General features: G+C 47.5%; 1 protein-coding gene across 1 annotated transcript in view; it reads left to right on the top strand.

The window, feature by feature from the left end:
* Positions 1-20000, top strand: part of dysf (dysferlin, limb girdle muscular dystrophy 2B (autosomal recessive)) — a 75327-nt gene that overhangs the window by 40105 nt on the left and 15222 nt on the right. The window contains exons 35-43 of the mRNA XM_076289084.1: positions 197-226; positions 1421-1456; positions 1725-1766; positions 3582-3683; positions 4385-4546; positions 5299-5464; positions 5704-5777; positions 12464-12523; positions 19025-19123. Coding sequence (XP_076145199.1) covers positions 197-226; positions 1421-1456; positions 1725-1766; positions 3582-3683; positions 4385-4546; positions 5299-5464; positions 5704-5777; positions 12464-12523; positions 19025-19123 — 771 coding nt within the window. The remainder of the gene's footprint in view (positions 1-196; positions 227-1420; positions 1457-1724; positions 1767-3581; positions 3684-4384; positions 4547-5298; positions 5465-5703; positions 5778-12463; positions 12524-19024; positions 19124-20000) is intronic.

The raw sequence follows: 20000 nt of genomic DNA, 5'->3' as shown, positions 1-20000 counted from the left end.
GTGTGTGTGTGTGTGAAGGGTGTCTTGCTCCTCTGGGGTTTTTGGGCCTCCCTCTGATGATGGTGTGTTCATATGTGAAAGAGGCAGCGTTCCCAGCAGTCACTGCCTAATTTAATAACATCCTATGAAGTCATCGCCTTCATTTGAGACTCATTAACATTGTGGTCTCATACTCTTTCTTCCTCTCTTTTCATAGGCCTCAATTCATCACATCCCTGGTCAGGAGGTTAGTCTTTTTGTTTAGGTGTACCTTTTTTCCACGTTCTTTCTTTCTTTTTTATTTTGTTATTCTTCCTTCCTCCCTCCCTCTGTTCTTTCTTTCTTTCTTGCTCACTCTTTCTTTCTCTCTATCACTTTCTCTTTTTCTTTCTTTCTCTTTCTCTCACTCTCTTTCTTTCTTTTTCTCTTGTACACACACACACACACACACACCTACTCATCAACAGACACAAAAGCACACACACCTTCACCTAACCATTTTTTCCTCCTCTCCATACACAGACCTATACTCTTCTCCCAGTCTAGCATGACCCTGTAATTGGTTTGAATTGAACTCCCGAAAAGAGCAGTTTAAATACCGCCGGTGTACCCCGATCAGGCCCTGCTGCTGAGAGCTAGTGGGGAGCGAGCAGAGCCGCTGTGCTGGGGTCAGTTGGCGAGACTGGCCCAGCGCGTCGTGTTGTGCGCCCCACGGGCCGACCCCCGGCTGACTTGCTGGCTGATTGGGGATGCCAGCGACCCCGCCCTGCCCAGACCTGCCCAGCTGGCTTGGGTTAAAGCAGAATAATCACGGGGAAATCCAATTACAGTGCATGCGTACAGGCTGGCCAGGCCACCCACGCAAAACTCACACACACACACACATGTAGGGAGGCTGTGTGATGCACACACACACACGCACACATGTAGGGAGGCCGTATGACACACACACACACACACACACACACACACACACACACACACACACACACACACACACACACACACACACATGTAGGGAGGCCGTATGACACACACACACACACACGCACACACACACACACATGTAGGGAGGCCGTATGACACACACACACACAGACACACACACACACACACACACACACACACACACACACACACATGTAGGGAGGCCGTATGACACACACACACACACACACACACACACACACACACACACACACACACATGTAGGGAGGCCGTATGACACACACACACACACACACACACACACACGCACACACACACACATGTAGGGAGGCCGTATGACACACACACACACACACACACAAACTCTCTCTCTCTCTTTCAGACACACATACACACACCACTTCTGTCTGTTCAGCTCACTCTCTTTCTCTGATTGTCTCACACCAAAGCCTCATATGAAACAGAGATAATGTCTTTTGTGCTTCTCCAATAGGGTGACATAATGCCTCCTGCCCATATCATGGACGAGGTGAGAGTTTGCATATCTTACTGTTTTACTTTCTGATGTAAATTCAGTGCGTGGGCTCTCGACCATTATCATGTATTGTGATTATATTTTCCATTTTTTGCTCGGAAGTTTAACTTCAGGCAACTTGTGGTGATCTATTGATAAGTAACAGGCTCTGTCCCTGTTTTTTCCCATTCCCTGTACACTCTCTCTCTCTCTCTCTCTCTCTGTCTCTCTCCATTCTCTTTTTCTCCCACTCCTTTCTCATTTTGATTCTGGCCTCTCCTAGCTTATTCTCCCAGGATTCCTCTCTGAAAACCAGCAGCAATGGGTACAAGCCTAAAGCCTAACCGTGCCATTTGCACTTGAGCCACGCTCTCGCACCCACACAAGTCCATACAAGCACACACACAGACCCATGCACAACCTATGAAACGTTGACACTGACTGATAGGTAATCCAGCAATACATCTGGACACCACCAAAGCAATTGAAACCTAAAATGTTGCAGAGAGCAATGGCTCACATAGCAGCTGGAGCTGGTTAGCCATCCTCCCAGTGATCGTAGTGAAACATAAGACTGTGCACATAGCAGCAAGGTGGCCATGTTTATCTGAATCAACATCTTCCAATACTGTGCGAATGCTGCGTACATCTTCTGACAGTGTACAGCAGCATGTCTTACACTTTGGATGAGTTACAGTATGACAGAAGATTTTCAAAACAAATGCATAATAATAATAAATATGTATACATTCAACTCAAGGGTTAGAGTAAGACACAATAGACCTAGACCTCTTAGAGAAGAGCTTCCCTGAACAAAAGCATCCAGGAGCTTGAGTAAGTTTGTAAGGTTAAGACTAACCTGCCTCGCTAAAGCACAATAAATGGTGCAGCTTTAGAGACTGCAGATAGTGGGACTGAATCCCTAACGACTTTCATCCCTTTTTAATGAACTCAAACACGATGCTAGGAAAATGTTCGGGGCGAAGGGCTTACGGAGGAGGTGTCCCGGAAAACTCTGACGCTGTGTGAGCCAAGACCGTAGTCTGCCCTGTTTCCCATTTGTGAGGATCCTCTTTGCAAAAAAAAAAAAAATGGCGTACAGAAACAAACCCGTAGTTAATTAATGGAATAAATACATTAGAAACAGATCATGGCAAGACCGTGCATCCACATACTGTACACACACACACACACACACACACACACACACACACACACACACACACACGTACATGTGCATAACACACTCATACAAGTATGTTTTTATGTAATGCGCTGTACTTTTGTAAAAGAAGGCTTTGTTGGAGAGTGCTGTGGTCATCATCTTGCAATCAGGCTGTGACTGGTGTACATGTTCCTCCTGTTTTTCCTCTCACTACCCTCTACTGGCTTTACTCCATCTCATATTAACATGACATAGGCCACAGCATTATACTGCTACATACTTAATTGCATGGACTCCCGAAATGACAAGTTTTTCTTCTTGCCTTGATATGGTGTCTTACCAGGTCATTAACTTGCTAATTTGGAGACGTGGTGCGTGGTGACATGGTGTTTGCGACTAAATCGTCCATGTCGAGTCTGCTGTATCTCAAAGGCAGCAATGGCGCCTGTGTTTTGACTTGTGCTAATGAATACATTGAACAAAAAGTCTTGTTTAACTGCATGCGTTTTTTCGAAGACACACCTCAGAGTTTGTGTCTCTCAGTAATTAATGTCAGACGTTACGTACACACACATCCATTGATCCCTATCACAGTAGGCCCACTGCGTCACCGTATGTCAAGAGTCATCGTTTATAATCAAGCCATATTTCCTCCTAAATTATGAGTTTTAGACTAATATTCCTCTGGGAAAATTAGTCATTATCTTTACTAATGGAAATCATCTCGTTTCAAGATTTACAACCATGAACGAGCCACATATTTCAGTGTAATAAATATTCGCAGAGATGCAAAAGACATTGGCCATGATTAACAATCATAGAGGGGGCCACTTTAAGCTAACATGAATGCTCTGCTTTTGTGTGTAGCATGTGTTGAAGAGCTAACTTATGCATCTAAGCCGTTTGTCATAGCCTACATCGATGACGTTCCGTTATAGAATTTGTGTCTCATTTTTATGTCTCCTCCATGTCTAGCCAGAGGAGTCCGACCTGCCCTACCCACCCCCTCAGCGAGAGCCCAATGTGTTCATGGTTCCACAGGGCATCCGGCCGGTTCTCCAGCGCACTGCAATAGAGGTAACAATCCAGCTGAGTTTGTGTATACAGACAATGCCTCAAGGTTGTGCTTTTACAATACTGCATTTGCCATTAAAAAATCATCTGATTGTCATTTAAATATTTGTATAATAAGACTAGACAGAACTAGAAGACTAGACAGATGCATTCTAGCCACTGATTAGCCAGCCACTGATTAACTCCCATCATAGTTCCTGAAAGATAAATGTTCAAATTCTTTTTCATTAACAAAAATCCCTTCATGGCCTTATGTGGATCTCGACCCACTCTGCCTGATCTCCGATGTGGGGAGCTAACTGCCCCCGCCCCAAACAACTCCGCCTGCTTGACACCTCAGTTTGACAATGTTACCAAATGGTTAACAATGTTATGCTAATGTAAGATAGCTAACTCTGACACGCTAGCAACAGTGATTGGCTAGCCAGTGCACTGCCCATCTAAACCAGAAATACTTAGCCATGGTGTTAACTGATTATTTTGGTCATGATATGTTTTGTAACACATTAAAACGTAAATTGGACATGTTAAAAAGTAGATTTTTACTAGAGTGGTTCTTTAATAATATTTCATGCTTTTGTAAGAAAAGTCTTCTGAACATTGTAAAGCCGTCAAGGCTTTTTCTTCCCAGATGTTAATATGGTAACATCTCATTCAACGCGTTGAGATTTGTTTTTTTCCCCAATTGACCTTTGACCCCATAGATCTTGGCATGGGGATTGCGTAACCTGAAGAGTTTTCAGATGGCCAGCGTGACCTCCCCGAGTCTGCAGGTGGAGTGCGGTGGCCGCATGGTGCAGTCCTGTGTCATCCGCAACAGCAAGAAGAACCCCAACTTCGATGTCAACACGCTCTTCATCGATGTGGTGAGAGAGAGAGAGAGAGAGAGAGAGAGAGAGAGAGAGAGAGAGAGAGAGAGAGAGAGAGAGAGAGAGAGAGAGAGAGAGCAACACATAAGGATGATTTTCAGCTTGTCAGATACCCTCCAGATCAGGTCACTTTATCTGTGGCCTAAGGCCAGGCGGATGACTTCATTGTTTGTATTGGATAATGTGAAAGGCGTAACTGCATGACCGACTGTTCATAGGTGAGGTTCTACTGTGCTGGGAGCGTTGGAGCGTAATGGTTTTGGAGGGGCTGATCACTGTCAGTCTCCACTGCTCCCCCAGTGAAGGGCTCACAGCAGGTCTGGTTTTGTTTACACTAACTGGGCTGACTGACTCCTAGAGATCTCAGCCATTTTGTGGAAAGAATTCTGGTGGGTTGGAAACTCCGAGAGGCACTGTCAGTGGAATCATACTCCGTATGAGATGGCTGTTGACATGCCCTTTAGTCTGCTTTGGTCCAAAGCCATGTTGTTAGTGCACAGAGCCCTTCTCTCGTATCTAATGACTTCTGAAACGTTGAAATCAGTGCAGCCACGCTTCAAGGACTGCTGTTCCACCAGTGTCATGACTGACGGAAAGTGCCTAATTATTTGCATAAAAATGTCTTTATCCTTAATGCTGTGTCTGCTGCTTTGATTTCTCCACCCTTTCTGCCGAACTCCAACACCCTCATCCCCCTCATAACTCCCATGATCCTCTTTGTCTCACTCCCTTTGTTTTCTCCCTTCCAGCGGCTGCCACAAGAGGAGCTGTACATGCCGCCTTTGGTCATCAAAGTGATCGACAACAGGCAGTTTGGCAGGAAGCCGGTGGTGGGCCAGTGCACCATCCGCTACCTGGAGGAGTTCCGCTGCCAGGAAGAGGACCTGGAGAGAGACCCCACAGAGGATGACATAGGTGAGGAAGAGGAGGAGGAGGTGGAAAACTGGGAAAGGAGCGATGGTGGGGGTTAAAGATGGATGAGAAGAAGCTAGACGAATAAGCAAATAAGCTAAAAGCAAAGAATATCCTGGGTATGGTGGTTTGCAAAGGTTCAGAGACTGGCTAAGGATTGAGAGCAGAGATGGTGTGAGAGGAAAGCACAACAAACACATACACATCCATTCTCTTCATCACACGTCTATTTTCACGAACAGGAGCGATGGCACCAACCCCCCGGGATGACATCCTGATTGACATTGACGACAAAGAGCCACTCATACCTGGACAGGTAAGACCACTGACATCATCTCTCTACCCGCGAGGCCTAGCCTTTGGCTAACGAAGGGTCTCTGTGAAGTCATGGCTCTTGGCTGATCCGCAGCGGCTCCAGGTCATGTTATGAAGGTTTCTCCAGGTTTTCCTTGGACTGGTGAAGTGTGTGAGGTATGGTTTTGGGTGTTTGCTTGCCCTTGACGCTTGCCCTCGTTATAGACCACATAACACAACTCGCCACACACTCTTCCAGGGGTAGTTTCCCCCCCCCCCCCTTGTCTTTAACAACGGAACCAATGGCTCATTCCCGCTGTCGGCACGGTGACCGCACCCAGCCAATAAAAAGGAATGTGTTCCTGATGGCCGGCCAATCCTGAGCTCTGGCACTGATACCGTGCCATGACAGGGCGACACCGCTGATCTGGGACAGAGAGCAAGTGTTTCCATAATAAGTGCTAAAGGGAGACCCTGTGTGGAGCCACCACTCGGGCAAACCCTCAGAAACAAGCTGGCACTCTTTGGTGCGTATACCAGAGCATCGCTTGCATGAGGATGAGGCCGGTGGTGGTTGAGGATGGATTTTGTTTCTAGGGGAATGATAATGTAATTTGCCATACACACACTTGCTCATGCGGTATAGAGTTATGAGGTGTGTGCTATGTGGCTAATCGGCTGGAAGCATGTGCAATGTGTATGTGACATCCTATCCATCTATATCAAATAACAAATTGAGAAATTGATTGATACCGCAATCACCAAACTTAGAGTACTCAAAGGAAAACAACAAGGCATTGGTGAATGAGCGACTATACCCGTGAAACTGAAATATAATTGATAGTGAGGCCCTTTGAACTGCAGCCGAACTGTACTGCCGCAGCCAGTCCATCTGCCGAGCTCCTGTCACTAGGGAGCTCTCACTCCACTCCCTCAGATGGAGCAACACAAAAGCCGGTCCCCCTCTTGGAGAGCGATGAGAGAGGTGCCGCCTCATCAGCGAAGGTCACAGCCTCAGTGTGTTAATACCACTGATGTAAGCTAACTGTTTAAATGCTCAACGGGGCCGCATGACGACGCGATTGATCCAGGGAACGTGCTGGAATTTTGTTTGGTGCTGGAGGTTTAATTGTTGGCCTGAGCTGGCTGAGACAGTGACCAGCTCTGACTGTCGTCTGAAAACGAACCAGATGCTTGAAGAGGCGCCTGCGAGAGCTCATCAAATCCTTGTCATGACTACAACTTCGAAAAATACATTAGAAATAAATATAAAACAATAAAAAATTAGAGGGGAAGGATTATGAAAATTAGAAAATTGCTTCCATGTCCTGGCTGTAACCTTTTCAGCTTTTATTTGTTTAGTCATTGAATCGCACAGAGCTGAGAAAAAAGATGCAAGAAATTAAGAATTAAAAGTGAAAAAACAAACAAGGCACAGTATATCCCCTGTAGTTTCCATGGCTGCATTTGAGAGTCAGGATGGGTGAGTTTTATTTACACAGTTGACCTTCCACTTTGAATGCCCGCTGGGGGAGCGGGACATTCTCCCATTTCACACAAAGTGGAAAGATGCTCTTGCCCTTTCGGACAATTATTTTATTTTCTTCAAAGGCCCACACCCAGCTCTCGTTGAAGCGCATTTAAGAAGTCCCCTCCTCTCTCTCTCTCTTGGTGCCATGTTTTCCATTAGTACAATCTGGGAGAGCCGCGTGTAACTTACATCCTCAGGAGCGAATGACGCACAGCCCCCACAAGCCTGCTGCCATCATCCCTTCATTCTGCAAAACACAAATCTACATGAGATTTACATTTACATTTCGCTTTGGACAAAGGCGTCTGCTAAATCCATATCCATCCATATCCATATCTATTTACATGGCATTAATTGACCAGAGGTGCTCCATAATAGGAACTCGGAGAGGTTAGCGGTACTCGATCAATGATGACTGAAGACATTTGCTTTGTACCGCCTGGTCGAGGCTATACTCAATTCGGTCTGCATTAGTCTTGCTTTGGCATAGTAGTCGAGCTGTCACTGGTTGCACCAGTTGTGGTTTGACAGAATTCGGCTGACGTTAAGAAAGCAGGGCAGAAGCAGACCAAGCCAGCGCTCATGTTAAATATGCAGTAAATACCCCCTCCCTCAAATCCCTCTCCTGATTTCAGATGTCTCGCGACCACAACACAATGGGCTTTATTTAGAAGTGCAGTGTTTGCGATGAGAAAACATTTTTGTCTCATTTGTTCTCTGGCATCACTTGTCAGACTCATCAAATGCATCATTCAAGCCTGCATAAATAAAGGGGGACCACAACCGCAGACATCCATGTGAAAATGCGCCTCATGACCAGGGCCTTGTCCAGCGGACACTCGCAGAGAGAGAGAGAGAGAGAGAGAGAGAGAATAGAACAAATGAGACTAGTTTTTGTGTGGTCATGCTTATTGTGTGTTTAGGTACGGCTTTCCTGTGTTAATGCTGTTGTTTTGTTGTGGCTGCGGTGCGGTGTGGTGTTGTAGCCTCGTCCTTCTTCCCGTCGGTGTCCTCGGCTCCATTTCGCTCTCTTCTCGGGCAGCGTTCCTTGCTGAGGTTCACACGGAGAGCTACTCCTCTCGCACTCGGCTTGCCTTGGCTGGGATTCCCATTTCAGGGGTCTCCTCTCCCCTCCAATGGAGAGATCAAATAGACACAGGAATTCCTTGCCTGGGCGGCCCTCCCACTCCGCCTTGGTGTTCCTGAGGGATCCTGCCCTCACAGGAAACCCATGCTCGCTGGGAAAGCCAGAGAGGAGAATGTGATCGGGCCCCGGTCAGCTACTGTTTGGCCTGGCTAGAGGAGAGACAAGGAAAAGAAAAGGGAGATGACTAGGAGTCAGAAAAAGGAAAAGAAACGAGCTTTTGGAATGATGGGAGATGTCGGGTTAGAACTGGCAGAGAAATACGTCTGAATGTTCTAGAACCAAAAGCACCTCATAGCTTCATTTACAAGTCATCTGGCATTTTTATATCAAAGGGAAGCCTTGGTGGCCCTCAGATTCTGATGTGACATAAACATATATGTCTCTGTGTACATATCCATTGCAGTTGCCTCTCTAAAAAGAGCCTTTGATGGGCAAGTTTTCCCTCTGTGTATGAAGCACTGGCTACAGCACTCCCACAAGACTGGAGTCTGTACGAATGATGGCCATCTGTGTGTGTGAGAGGGACTGCACTGGCCTTTGATGGTGATAGAACACACTCACACACACACACACACACACACACACACACACAGGGAGAGAGAGAGAGAATTCTTCAAACAATCTAAAATTATTTCCACATCTATAAATTCCTTGTGTTTTGTGTTTTGGAGCAAGAGAGGAGGCAGAGGGATCTAAACTAAACTCTTGGGTACATTAAGTGAAATCGAACCCACATAAACTCCCTAAAGACCCCCACTTTGTTCCCGGGGGAACCCAAAACTATGTGTTTGTATTCCTGAGAGCAGAGGGGAAAATATGCTCTCGTAAGGAGGAACATGTTTGTCACCTCAAATGGGCTGCGATAAAGCCAAATACAACAGCGTGTGTGTCGAGTGGAGAAAGCGAACACGACTCCGGTGGGTTTCTGGATTAGTCACGGTCTTGAGTGGGTTAAACGCCCTCAGAAAGAGAGACAGACAGAGACAGAGAGAGAGAGAGAGGGATGGAGAGAGGGATGGAGGGAGGGAGGACGTGATCAGATGGAGACGGAGCACCAACGCGCTGCATATTACCGGAGTGTGGCCCCTCTGATGTGCAGCTGAAAGGTTTGATTTGCCTTTCATCCTCCTCTTGCCTTACCTACGCTGCCTGGCCCCCGAGGGTGAGTTATGGAGGGCTGTGATGATGACAAGCGTCACACACACACGCACACACACACACACGCACGCACGCATGCACGCATGCATGCACGCACACACGCACACACATACACACACACACACACACACACACACACACACACACACACACACACACGCATGCACACGTACAGAAATATATTGTAATGCACTGTACATTCACATGTTTCGAGTGGACAACAGCATAGCAAGGGGGCCTGGTCTTAATTAGCTGTTCTGGCGAGTGCCTGTGTGTTTTTGCTGCTCTGTTGTTGTATATATAATGCCCTGGCACTAAGCTGTGGAGGCACTGCAAGGGTTCAGGCCTCCCTCTGATGTGGTGAGGCGTTGCGGGCAACTGCGCACCCCCCCCCTCCCCCCTACCCGGCGCATCCCCTTCGCGCGACCCCTCCTACTCACCACAGGCGCCACAAGAACCTCATCTACCCTCCCCTCCTGCAAACCACCCCTATCCACCCCTCAACCCCCGCCCCCCCCCCCCCCTGCCCCCACCCCCACCCGAAACTTCTCCCCCTCCAGGGGTCGAGGAGGCACTCGGCAAGAGGCCTTAGCGCTGGTGTCCTGACTGCGTAAAAACGGCTGGGACGCAGGCCGCGTTGGAAGGAGCAGAAGGACACATGGTTTCCACAAACAAACAAACGGAGCGATGAAGAAACTGTGTTTGGAGTTGGTGTGCTGTGTCACCAACACAATGTAGCTTTTTTGGAGTCTGTGACTTTCAACTTCTCTAAACACTGTATACTTTTCGAGCTCTTGGTGGTCGGTGATGAATTCAGTGTCATTATGCTCATGTATACTGTCGGTGGCTATAAAAGGGCATGATATCAGGGGTCTTGTGCATTATTTAGACAGCTGTTCCTGATCTTATTGATTAAGCCCCTCAATTTGATTGTGTCTGTCTATCACAGAGGTCAACTTTAACCATTTTTGCATTATGCATACAACTGTTTGCTTGTTTTTGTCACATGGTGCATGTTTTTTAAGGCTTTATGACCTTTTCCCCCTAAACCCAAATGAAAATGAGATCAAGGAGTGTGGTCTGATTTAACAGGGCTGGTTTTTAATCAGACATCTGTCAGACCCTGGGGATCTGTGCTATTGAGCTAGAATAAATCCTTTTGTCTGCGGAGCTTCATGTCCCTGAACTCTATGTGCCAGACGAGGGATGCGTTGTCTTGGCTGGGGTGGGTGTGCCACTTGCTCCAAGTGCCTCTGCCAGGCAGATGAACGGGTGAGGCTGGCGCCTTTGTCTGACTGAGTTGGCTGGCGGCCTGTGTTTTGGCCGCTGTTTGTTAGAAACCAGAAGGGGCCACGCCTGCGCTGAGTGGGGCATTGGGGTGGCACCCCTCGCTATGAGCTCATCCTACCGCCCACCCCCCCACCCACCCTGACATCACATGCCCCCTCCAGAGAGGCCAAAAGCACTAAGAGGCTGACCTTGATGAATGATGTCAAGCCCATTCAGATGTCTCCAGCAAAAGTAATTGGAGTGGAGAGGACATCAGCAGTGTCCCTGGCTCACACCCCCCCTCTCACACACACACTCACACACACCCTCATCCTCTTCCAGTGAATCTTTTACGATGCTGTGTTTTGAGGTGAAATACGGTCAAATGGAAGAGTGTTGGTTAGAGACAATTACTGAGATGCTTTATGAGAGTATTGTTTCATTATTGCAAAGCTTGAACTGTACAATGGACTCCCGTCAGGATTGCTGCAGCTCATTGTCTTGTTATTGCAGAAGAATTACATGCGTTCCTCCAGGGATTTCTTGAAAGGGATTTGATTTTTTTATTTGTATTTTTTGTCATGTGTTTTGTTGTTTATTTAAGCTGAGTACCGTAAATTTTCGCCCCATTTATTTTACCACTGGTTTGACACTTTTACACCGTGTGACTCACACAAGTAACAATGATTTGATTTAGTGTTCGGAGGCAAACTAGTTCAATGCAGACAGCGTGTGTATTTTGTCTGTCACCAATTAGTGTGTTCCCATCCTGCATCAACATGGAGAGGAAAGGGCTAAATACCATCACATGTCTCTTTGAGGCTTCAGGGCTTCAGGGCAGTGTGGCTAAAGATGTTTAGGGACAAACCCTTTAAAGCCCTGCGGAACAAAACACACACTGAACTCTAAGCTGACAATTGACCTCATGGTGACTCGTTGACTATTCATCTATCTATCTATCTATCTATCTATCTATCTATCTATCTATCTATCTATCTATCAAGGCCAAACCATTAAGATACTTGACCGCTTTCATAGTACTGTACCTCTTGTTATTTTGAGTGGTCATGAGTTGAAATCCACATCTTACATGTATCTGACCAGGAATGATTCATCATGGCTTTTGGTCTGGTGACCTAAAGGGCCTGATATTCCAGAAAAGAGTTGCCCTCTGAGGAGATCGAGACTCAAAAAGGACCTCTGAGAAGCCTCATGGTGGAGACTGCTTGTTGGCTGTCGTTTCAGCTCCAGGAGGAATTCCCTCGTTCCCCGAGAGCCTTTGAGAATATGATGTCTAATGTGAATGCTATGTCTGATTAGTGCAACTGCCACGTACAGAAGGGGTGTTTATTTACTGAAAGTGTACTGGAAGCAAACCATTTTTCTGTATGCCATGTTTGATTTTCATGCTCCAAACGAATGTCTTTTTTATTCTGTGTTTACTTAATGTATATTTACATTTTTTCTTATGAGCTATATGCCATCTTTAAACACTCTTCAACTTCAAAGCCCATGAAACATTCATAACAATGGTTTGCTCCCAGTTGCTATGGAGTTCTCCAACGCTAACCTTCTTAACCACAGTCATGCTTCTGATTTCTAGCTAGCAGATGGAACCAGTTCTGCCATTATTAACATCTCTTCCTCTCGGTCCAGTCTACATGTACGTATGAAGGGGACCAGATCATATTCACTTCTCACTCATCCATCTATCCCTCTTCTTGTTCTTCTACATGTTTACCAATATATGACATGATTACTGTTCTAATGTGTAGAAACTCTTTGTAATGTGAGAATGATTTCTAATGCCTGTGCTTGTATTCTAATGAAGGCTGTGTACACTATATATATGCATGAGTGTGCTACTCTGTGACACCACCATCTAGGTCTTCTCACTCTCTTTTCTCTCTCACACGAATGCACACACACACACACACACCGTACACACACACACACACTGAAGCTACTCTGACACCATTTAGGTCTCTCTCTCTCTCTTTCACACACACACACACACACACACACACACACACACACACACCGTACACACACACACACACACTGAAGCTACTCTGACACCATTTAGGTCTCTCTCTCTCTCTCTCTTTCACACACACACACACACACACACACACACACACACACTGAAGTCATGGATGGTCGCTGGCCTGTCTGTCTGTCGGCCTGCCTGCTGTCACAGTAAACATCATTCTTACAGTTGTGGCTATGGTGGCCAGGGCTGACGCACAGTCTGCGGGATCCGTTCAAAACTACCGCAAGGAGCTTCAAACCCCCACAGATGCACAGCGAAAAAAAAAAAAAAAAAAAGCCCACAAGTCAGATGGATTAATGGAAAAGGCTGGAGAGCGGGTAACGCACACTAACACCCACCCACTCTTTGGCCGTGTCCCCGAGCCGGGGTCAAACGTCGAGGACCCGGAGGCTGTGTGTCCTAGGCCTAATCATGTTAGAGCATTCCCATTAGATGGGCTGATAAGAGATCCGATTCCTCACAGACACACGAAGAGACAGAGGAGACGTGTTAAGAAAGAGCTTTAGCTTCAGGGCCTGCATGCACTGTGTATATATATATGAGAGAGAGAGAGAGAGAGAGAGAGGGGGAGAGAGAAAGAGGGAAAGGGAGAGAGAGAGAGAGAGAAAGGGGGAGAGAGAGAGAGAGGGAAAGAGAGAGAGAGTCAGAGGGAGAGAGAGAGAGAGAGAGAGAGCATGGCTCCTGAGTCTGTTCCACTGGCTGGCTGTGGTAAGCCAAAGGGATTGGGGTACTTAGGGACCGGAGTTTACACTAAACGCTCTCTGGAGTGCACTCAGCAATGTCTGCCCGAGCCAGTGGGAGGCCTTTCAAGCAGCCCTCCCAACACACCCCACAGCTAGAGCTCAGGTTCCCTTACAAAGGTGGAAAAACACACACACACATACGCACACACACACACACACACACACACACACACACACACAATCACAACCACCCCCCATACCGCACTCTGAGCTCACAGGAGCTGGAGCGTCGAGCGACCCCCCCACCCCCCCTCCCTCCTCTCGCTGCTCTCTCTCTCTGACCTACTGTACCTGACAGCTCCAGCCCCCCCCCCCTCACACACACCACACACACATGAATTAGGTGAGGTTTCACATCCAACGGTGAAGCTCATTTGCTTTCTTATTTGTTTCCAAGTCTTTAAAGCCCTCTTTTGTTACGCTTCAAATTGGTTGCAGAGTGTGGCCTCACCAGGCAGATGGAATGGTGGGATATATGCTGTTTTGTATTAAGGCGCACAAAGCATAATTGAGTTAAACATTCTGCTGCTTTTTTTTTTATTTTATCTTTTTAGAAAAGGTCACTGGAATTTCTATTGAAATGTATGTGTGTGTGTATGTGTGTGTGCCCGCGAGCCTGTGTGCCCATACACAGTGTGTATCTGAATTTTATGTGTGTGCATGTGTGTGTGTGTGTGTGTGTGTGTGTGAGTGAGTGTCTGAATGCAGCTTCATAATAATGACACAGACAGAAAAAGACGTAAATGGCCTCCACTCTGTGTGGCTGACGGGCCAGACTCTTCGGAAAGGTCCAGCTCTGAGGGGTCGTGTCATGTGATGCCGTTTCCATGGCGGCGGTGCTCGGAGAGTGCGGCGTGTTTGGCCCGTGCCTCCCGCTCTGTCAGTGCTAAGCAGCGCCTTTGATACATGCATGTTTATAGCGCACTCCAAATGGACTCCTGACTGCCTGCGCAGGCCAAGACGTGGAGGTTTCTCTTTCTGCAAACAAAGATATTTATTTTATTAGAAAATATTCAAACCAGATGATCAAAAACCCAAATTTCTCTCTGGACAGAGCCAAAGTAAATAGGGCTGTTAAAAGATTCCCTGCGCATATCCCCCACAAAAGCCAGACGTCAAGAATGGAGAGGAGGGGGGAGGGAGAGCGAGAGAGCGAGCGAGCGAGAGTGAGTGAGGGACGAAAAAAAGGAACATGCTTTTAATCAGTTTTATTAAATTTTCGAGATGCAGACTTTACAAGAGCCAGGGGACACCCTCCGGTCCCACCACCTCCAGAGACAGAGAGGAGAGAGGCTGAAGAAAGGATGAAGAGAGGAGACCCTGAGAAGGAGAAGAAAAGGACTTGGAGGGTGAACAAAGAAGAGGGAGAGAAGATTGCACTGCCATGCATGCCACCAAATAGTTATGCCTCTGGTGTGTGCAGTGGAGGGTGGCCAGCAGGTTGGCTCCAGCAAGGACTCTTTTTGGGTAGAATGACCGTGCACAACAGAGGAAAGACAGACCTCTCTCTTTCTCTCTTTCTTTCTCTTCCTCTCCCTCTCTTTCTTTCTCTCTCTCTTTTTCTCTCTCTTCCTCTCTCTCTCTCTTCCTCTCCCTCTCTCTTTATTTCTCTCTCTTTCTCTCTCTCTCTAGCTCTTGGTCCCACTCTCTCTTTCACACGCACACACCCGTTTCACTCTTTCACATGCTCTTTCCACACACACACACACACACACACATCCTCACATATCTTATGCACGTGCAACTGGATTTCTCAGCCTAGTAAAAAATGCAGTCAAACAACCTCCCCCCCCCCCCCAGTCCAGTCCAGTCCAGGAGGCCTGTGTGCTATGTGCTGCTGCCGTGGTGACCCCACACACCCTGCTCCAGACATTCCAGGGGCACAGATGAGTTTTCCATTTTTCTGTTTCGTAAATGGCATCCAAGACTCTGAGGGTAGCGCAGACAAGGCAGCCAGGGAGAAGAGAAGCCTCCAAGCTTGCGGTCTGTCATTGGTAGGTGGCTGCCTGACTGCTCGCCTCTTAAGTTACTGTGCTGAAAATCCTGTCAGTCCAGGTTCTCGGGGATAATGCACTGCAGTGCCTCTGGACAGTGTTATGGATCCACCTCGATTTAATAGGAACCCTTTTTTTTTTTGCCCCATCGTCTGTGATTTGTCTGGTTTTTCACGTCTCGCGACAGTCGCATGGTGAAGTCCACTGCCAGTGGATATGTGTGTTTGCGTGTGCGTCTGCATTGATCTCCACGGCAGTGACCAGGGCCATAACCACCAGGCTTATGTTGTCAGCTGCACACAAATGCACATTTGATGAATGCTGTTTAGTGCCCAGTGCCCTTCTTTGCTGTAAGATGTTATTTCAATTAGCACTTGTTTTATATCCGCCACAGTGACCCATGACAATGAACTGCCTTAACCTCAAACACACACACACACACACACACACACACACACACACACACACACACACACACACACACACACAGAGAGAGAGAGAGAGTGAGAGCATGTCCTTAGAAACTGGCAAACAACTGCAGCACCACCAAATAGTTTACCACATCCGCTGAGCGCTTTTTAGATCCCTCACTCATTAAGAGAAGAAGGTACATAATAATAAAGGGATAAACAGCAAGAGAGAGAGAGAGAGAGGGGTGGGGTAGAAATGTCCTGCATGAGATTCGATGTGCTTCAGAATTCCAAGAGCTTTTCCAAGGCCTCGTGTCACAGATTCCTGAGGTCGTTTTGAAAATTGTTTGTTTATGTTCCTCAAATGACCTGCCACTCAAGGCAGCCTGGGGAATGTTACGACGTTTTTTAAAAATACATTTACTGTAAGAATGCCTTTTTTAAGTTGAAGGGCAGCTAAGAGCTCAGCTGTGCCAGATAGCTTTAATCTGATTTATTACTTAACTGAAGAAAAAAAAAAGACATTTACGAAAGAATGAGCACTCTGCCTTCATTTCTCTGCATTTCTGCAAAACCGTCCTCTATACTGTATCCCTCCTCATGTCATACGTGGCTCTGCAGTCTGTAGCTAATGCTGGGAATAGCCCATAGTAACCTTTCCAGCAAATGGCCTCTGCCAGGCTGGTTTCGGATGAATGACTTTTTGGAACGGTCGGTGGTCTGACTTTCCGACCACCCTGTCCCAAACCAGGCAGTGTGCCCTCCTTTATGCCCACTTTCGCCTTTCCCTTGGCTGGCATCGACACCCAGGCTGGCAGCCCGCTCTGGTGTAGTCTATTCTTCCAGTTTTGACACACTTACACTGTTAACGATTGGCCTTAGTGAGATACTGGACACACACCCTGATCGTGGTAGGATACTGACTGTCTGTAGCCATACCCACACCCACATGTGGCAGTGAGGCCTGCGTTTCTCACGCACACACACACACACACACACACACACACACACACACACACACACACACACACACACACACACACACACACTCACTCTTCCTGGCCTCATTGGTTGAGCCTGTGGAGCACCACCACAAATCTCGGTTTCATCACATCGGGACGTCAGAGAGCCCACATGTACGTACTCACACACACTCACACGGATTTTCTTCGTTTATCTGTCTGACAGAGGTATGGCACGACAGACAGCACAAAGAGACACACACACACACACGCAAGTATGGTTTAACTCATAGATGGAACATGGAAACATGGCAATCACCTCATTCTGTCTCCCTCAGTCACAGACACACACACAAACACACACACACTCCACGCACATGGAAAAGTGTGGGCGAGGGGCCCCCAGACTGCCGCCCCCATTGTGACGGCCCCTGCGCGGCTTTGCCCTGATGAGCGCTGAGAGACAGAGCCGGTTCCAGAGCCAGAGCCGCGGCATAAGGGCCACATTCAGTAGCGGTTTCCCTGCCACACGCCCCACCAATCCCACCTAATTCACCCTGAAGGCAGCTTCACGATAGACTGCAAATCCCCCACCACATGCCCCTGCCATCTTCACAGGGCCGTGCCACCGTGGCGTGGGCATTGCGTCGACTGGCACGGGAACCACCAACCCCCCCCCCTCCCATCACCACCGCCCCCGCCATCCCCTTCCTTTGGCTGCTAGGTCATTCATCCATCTTGTTCTCTTGCGCCGTTCCCCTGTCTCCCATCAATCTCCTCCTCCTGCATTTCTTGGAGGAGATTCCCAGAGCAATGGGACTTGCTCTCTCCGTCCTCTCGCTCTCTCGTTCTCTCACCCCCCCCCCCCCCCCACCGTTGCCCTCCCCTTGTTCCCTTTTATTTTCGGCCGCCGTCGCCTGATTGCTTCTGCCACCCTGTCCAGATTCCTCCCGCTCTTTGGCGCGCTGATTAGTGGTGGGCACCGCTCCATTCCTTGGCACCACAGTGGCGCGTGGACCACTTAAACACAACACCAGCGAGGCACCACAAACTCACGGCCGAAACACGTGCCACGCTGCCATACACCACAACCGCCGCCGGAGAGGAAAAAAAAAACATGGAACAAGAAGAGAAATTCCACTATTCTTCGGACTGACTGTGTTTTTCCTTTTGCGCGCTTGTTGCATTTAAAGACCAGTTAAAAGAATGCAGAGGCCTGTCCCTCTTTGTGGGGATAAGTGGAGGTCCTGGAAACTTTGTGTGTGTGTGTGTGTGTGTGTGTGGGTGGTTGGAGAGAGTGTGTTAGACCCGAGAGATGAGAGGTCACTTATGCAATGCATACCCAAACACACACACACAGTACTGCTCTTTTTCATCCTCATACACACACACGCCATTATATCTTTGTCTGATACACCACAACACATTTTACTGTGCTCAGATGACCAACTTTGTTGTGTGTGTGTGTGTCCACATGCTGTTATTTTTTGGTCATCAGAAAAGATAGAAGTGCTTATTCTGTGTCACTGAACTTGAGACTTGAGACCCATGTGGCCTTTATTAGATGACCGATTGAATATGACCTATAAGATGGTGTCACAGTCGTGTTGGTGATGATGCATGTTCACTTTTCACTTTTCATATACCCTTTTCATGTCACTCCTCCTGACTCTTCTGAAATCACTAATTCCTAAAATGCTAATACTCCTCTGTTGTTTGTTTCTCAACTCACTTCTGCTGGACATAGATGATACAGTGGGTAAGTCGGCTCCAGCGTCACACCCAAGTCACACTGCTGCAGATCATTTGTCGCTCTCCCTGGGGTGCAGTCACTGCTCTCTGCACTTGTCCTGCTTCAAAGCCACTTGTTGATTCAAATCCAGCGTTGATTTGTTGTAGCACATCACCTACTTGGTGAGATTAGCGTATAACTATAACTGTCTTTGTGGCGTATTTGTTTACGATCTCTTCCCCCCCCTCCTCTCATCATTTCTTACTGAAGGAGGATGAGTTCATGGACTGGTGGAGCAAGTTCTACGCCTCGACGGGAGAGAGGAACAAGTGTGGGACCTACCTGGAGAAAGGCCTCGACACACTGCAGGTAAATCCAGACACTATGCAGTGCTACACAGTCCTACACTTCTGCTGTAATATCACTGTATCAGTGTAACAATTTATATTTTCCCACTGACACCAATGTCCCAATCATATCAAAAAACAATAATAATGGGGGGCGATGTGGCGCAGCAGGCTACAGTGCCCATACCATGTACGGGTCCGAGTGCCCACAGGAACCCAGATTCGGTCATTTCCCGATCCCACCCCATCTCTCTCTCTCTCCCACTCACCTCCTCTCACTCTTCACTGTCCTATCCAAAAATATACAATATACAATAAAAATAATAATATAAAAATAAATAATATATACAATAAAAAAAATCAATATAGATGCAGGTTAGAGAGTGCTATCTGTTTTATTGATGCATTTTATGTTATGCTTCAGGTACTTTATGTGAAATAGAGGTTTAACTATCAGTACACTCAGGCAAGGGTACCATTGGGTGAATTATCCCTACTATTATGGTTGAATGTTTTTCAAGTGGTTTATGAATCGTAGAACATAAAAATGGCATCAGCGGGATGTTAAAATGGATCCAGACACGCTCCCCGGCTCTTCAACACAGCCCTGGTTAGTCATACCACACACAAACACACACACACACACACACACACACACACACACACACACACACACACACACACACACACAAGAGCGCTTTGTTGCTATAGCATGAGCACGCGTGCAGGGCAAGGCGTCTCTGCAGACAAAGGTCTCCCAGTCTCTCTCTCTCTCTCTCTCTCTCTCTCAGCAGCAGCAGCAGCAGCGCCTGTCTGAGCGCACGTGCCTGTTTCAATGCGTGCACTTCACCCCTGACACGTCCACTCCGGGCTTCCCACGGGCTAGTCTGTCAGAACAC

The sequence above is a fragment of the Alosa pseudoharengus genome, unplaced genomic scaffold, assembly GCF_046254945.1.
Source record: "Alosa pseudoharengus isolate Yale_2024_CS ecotype anadromous, Long Island Sound unplaced genomic scaffold, YU_APseudo_1.1 YU_APseudo_1.1_scf_17, whole genome shotgun sequence".
Lineage (NCBI taxonomy): Eukaryota > Metazoa > Chordata > Actinopteri > Clupeiformes > Clupeidae > Alosa > Alosa pseudoharengus.
This window is presented reverse-complemented; position numbering and strand designations above follow the sequence as displayed.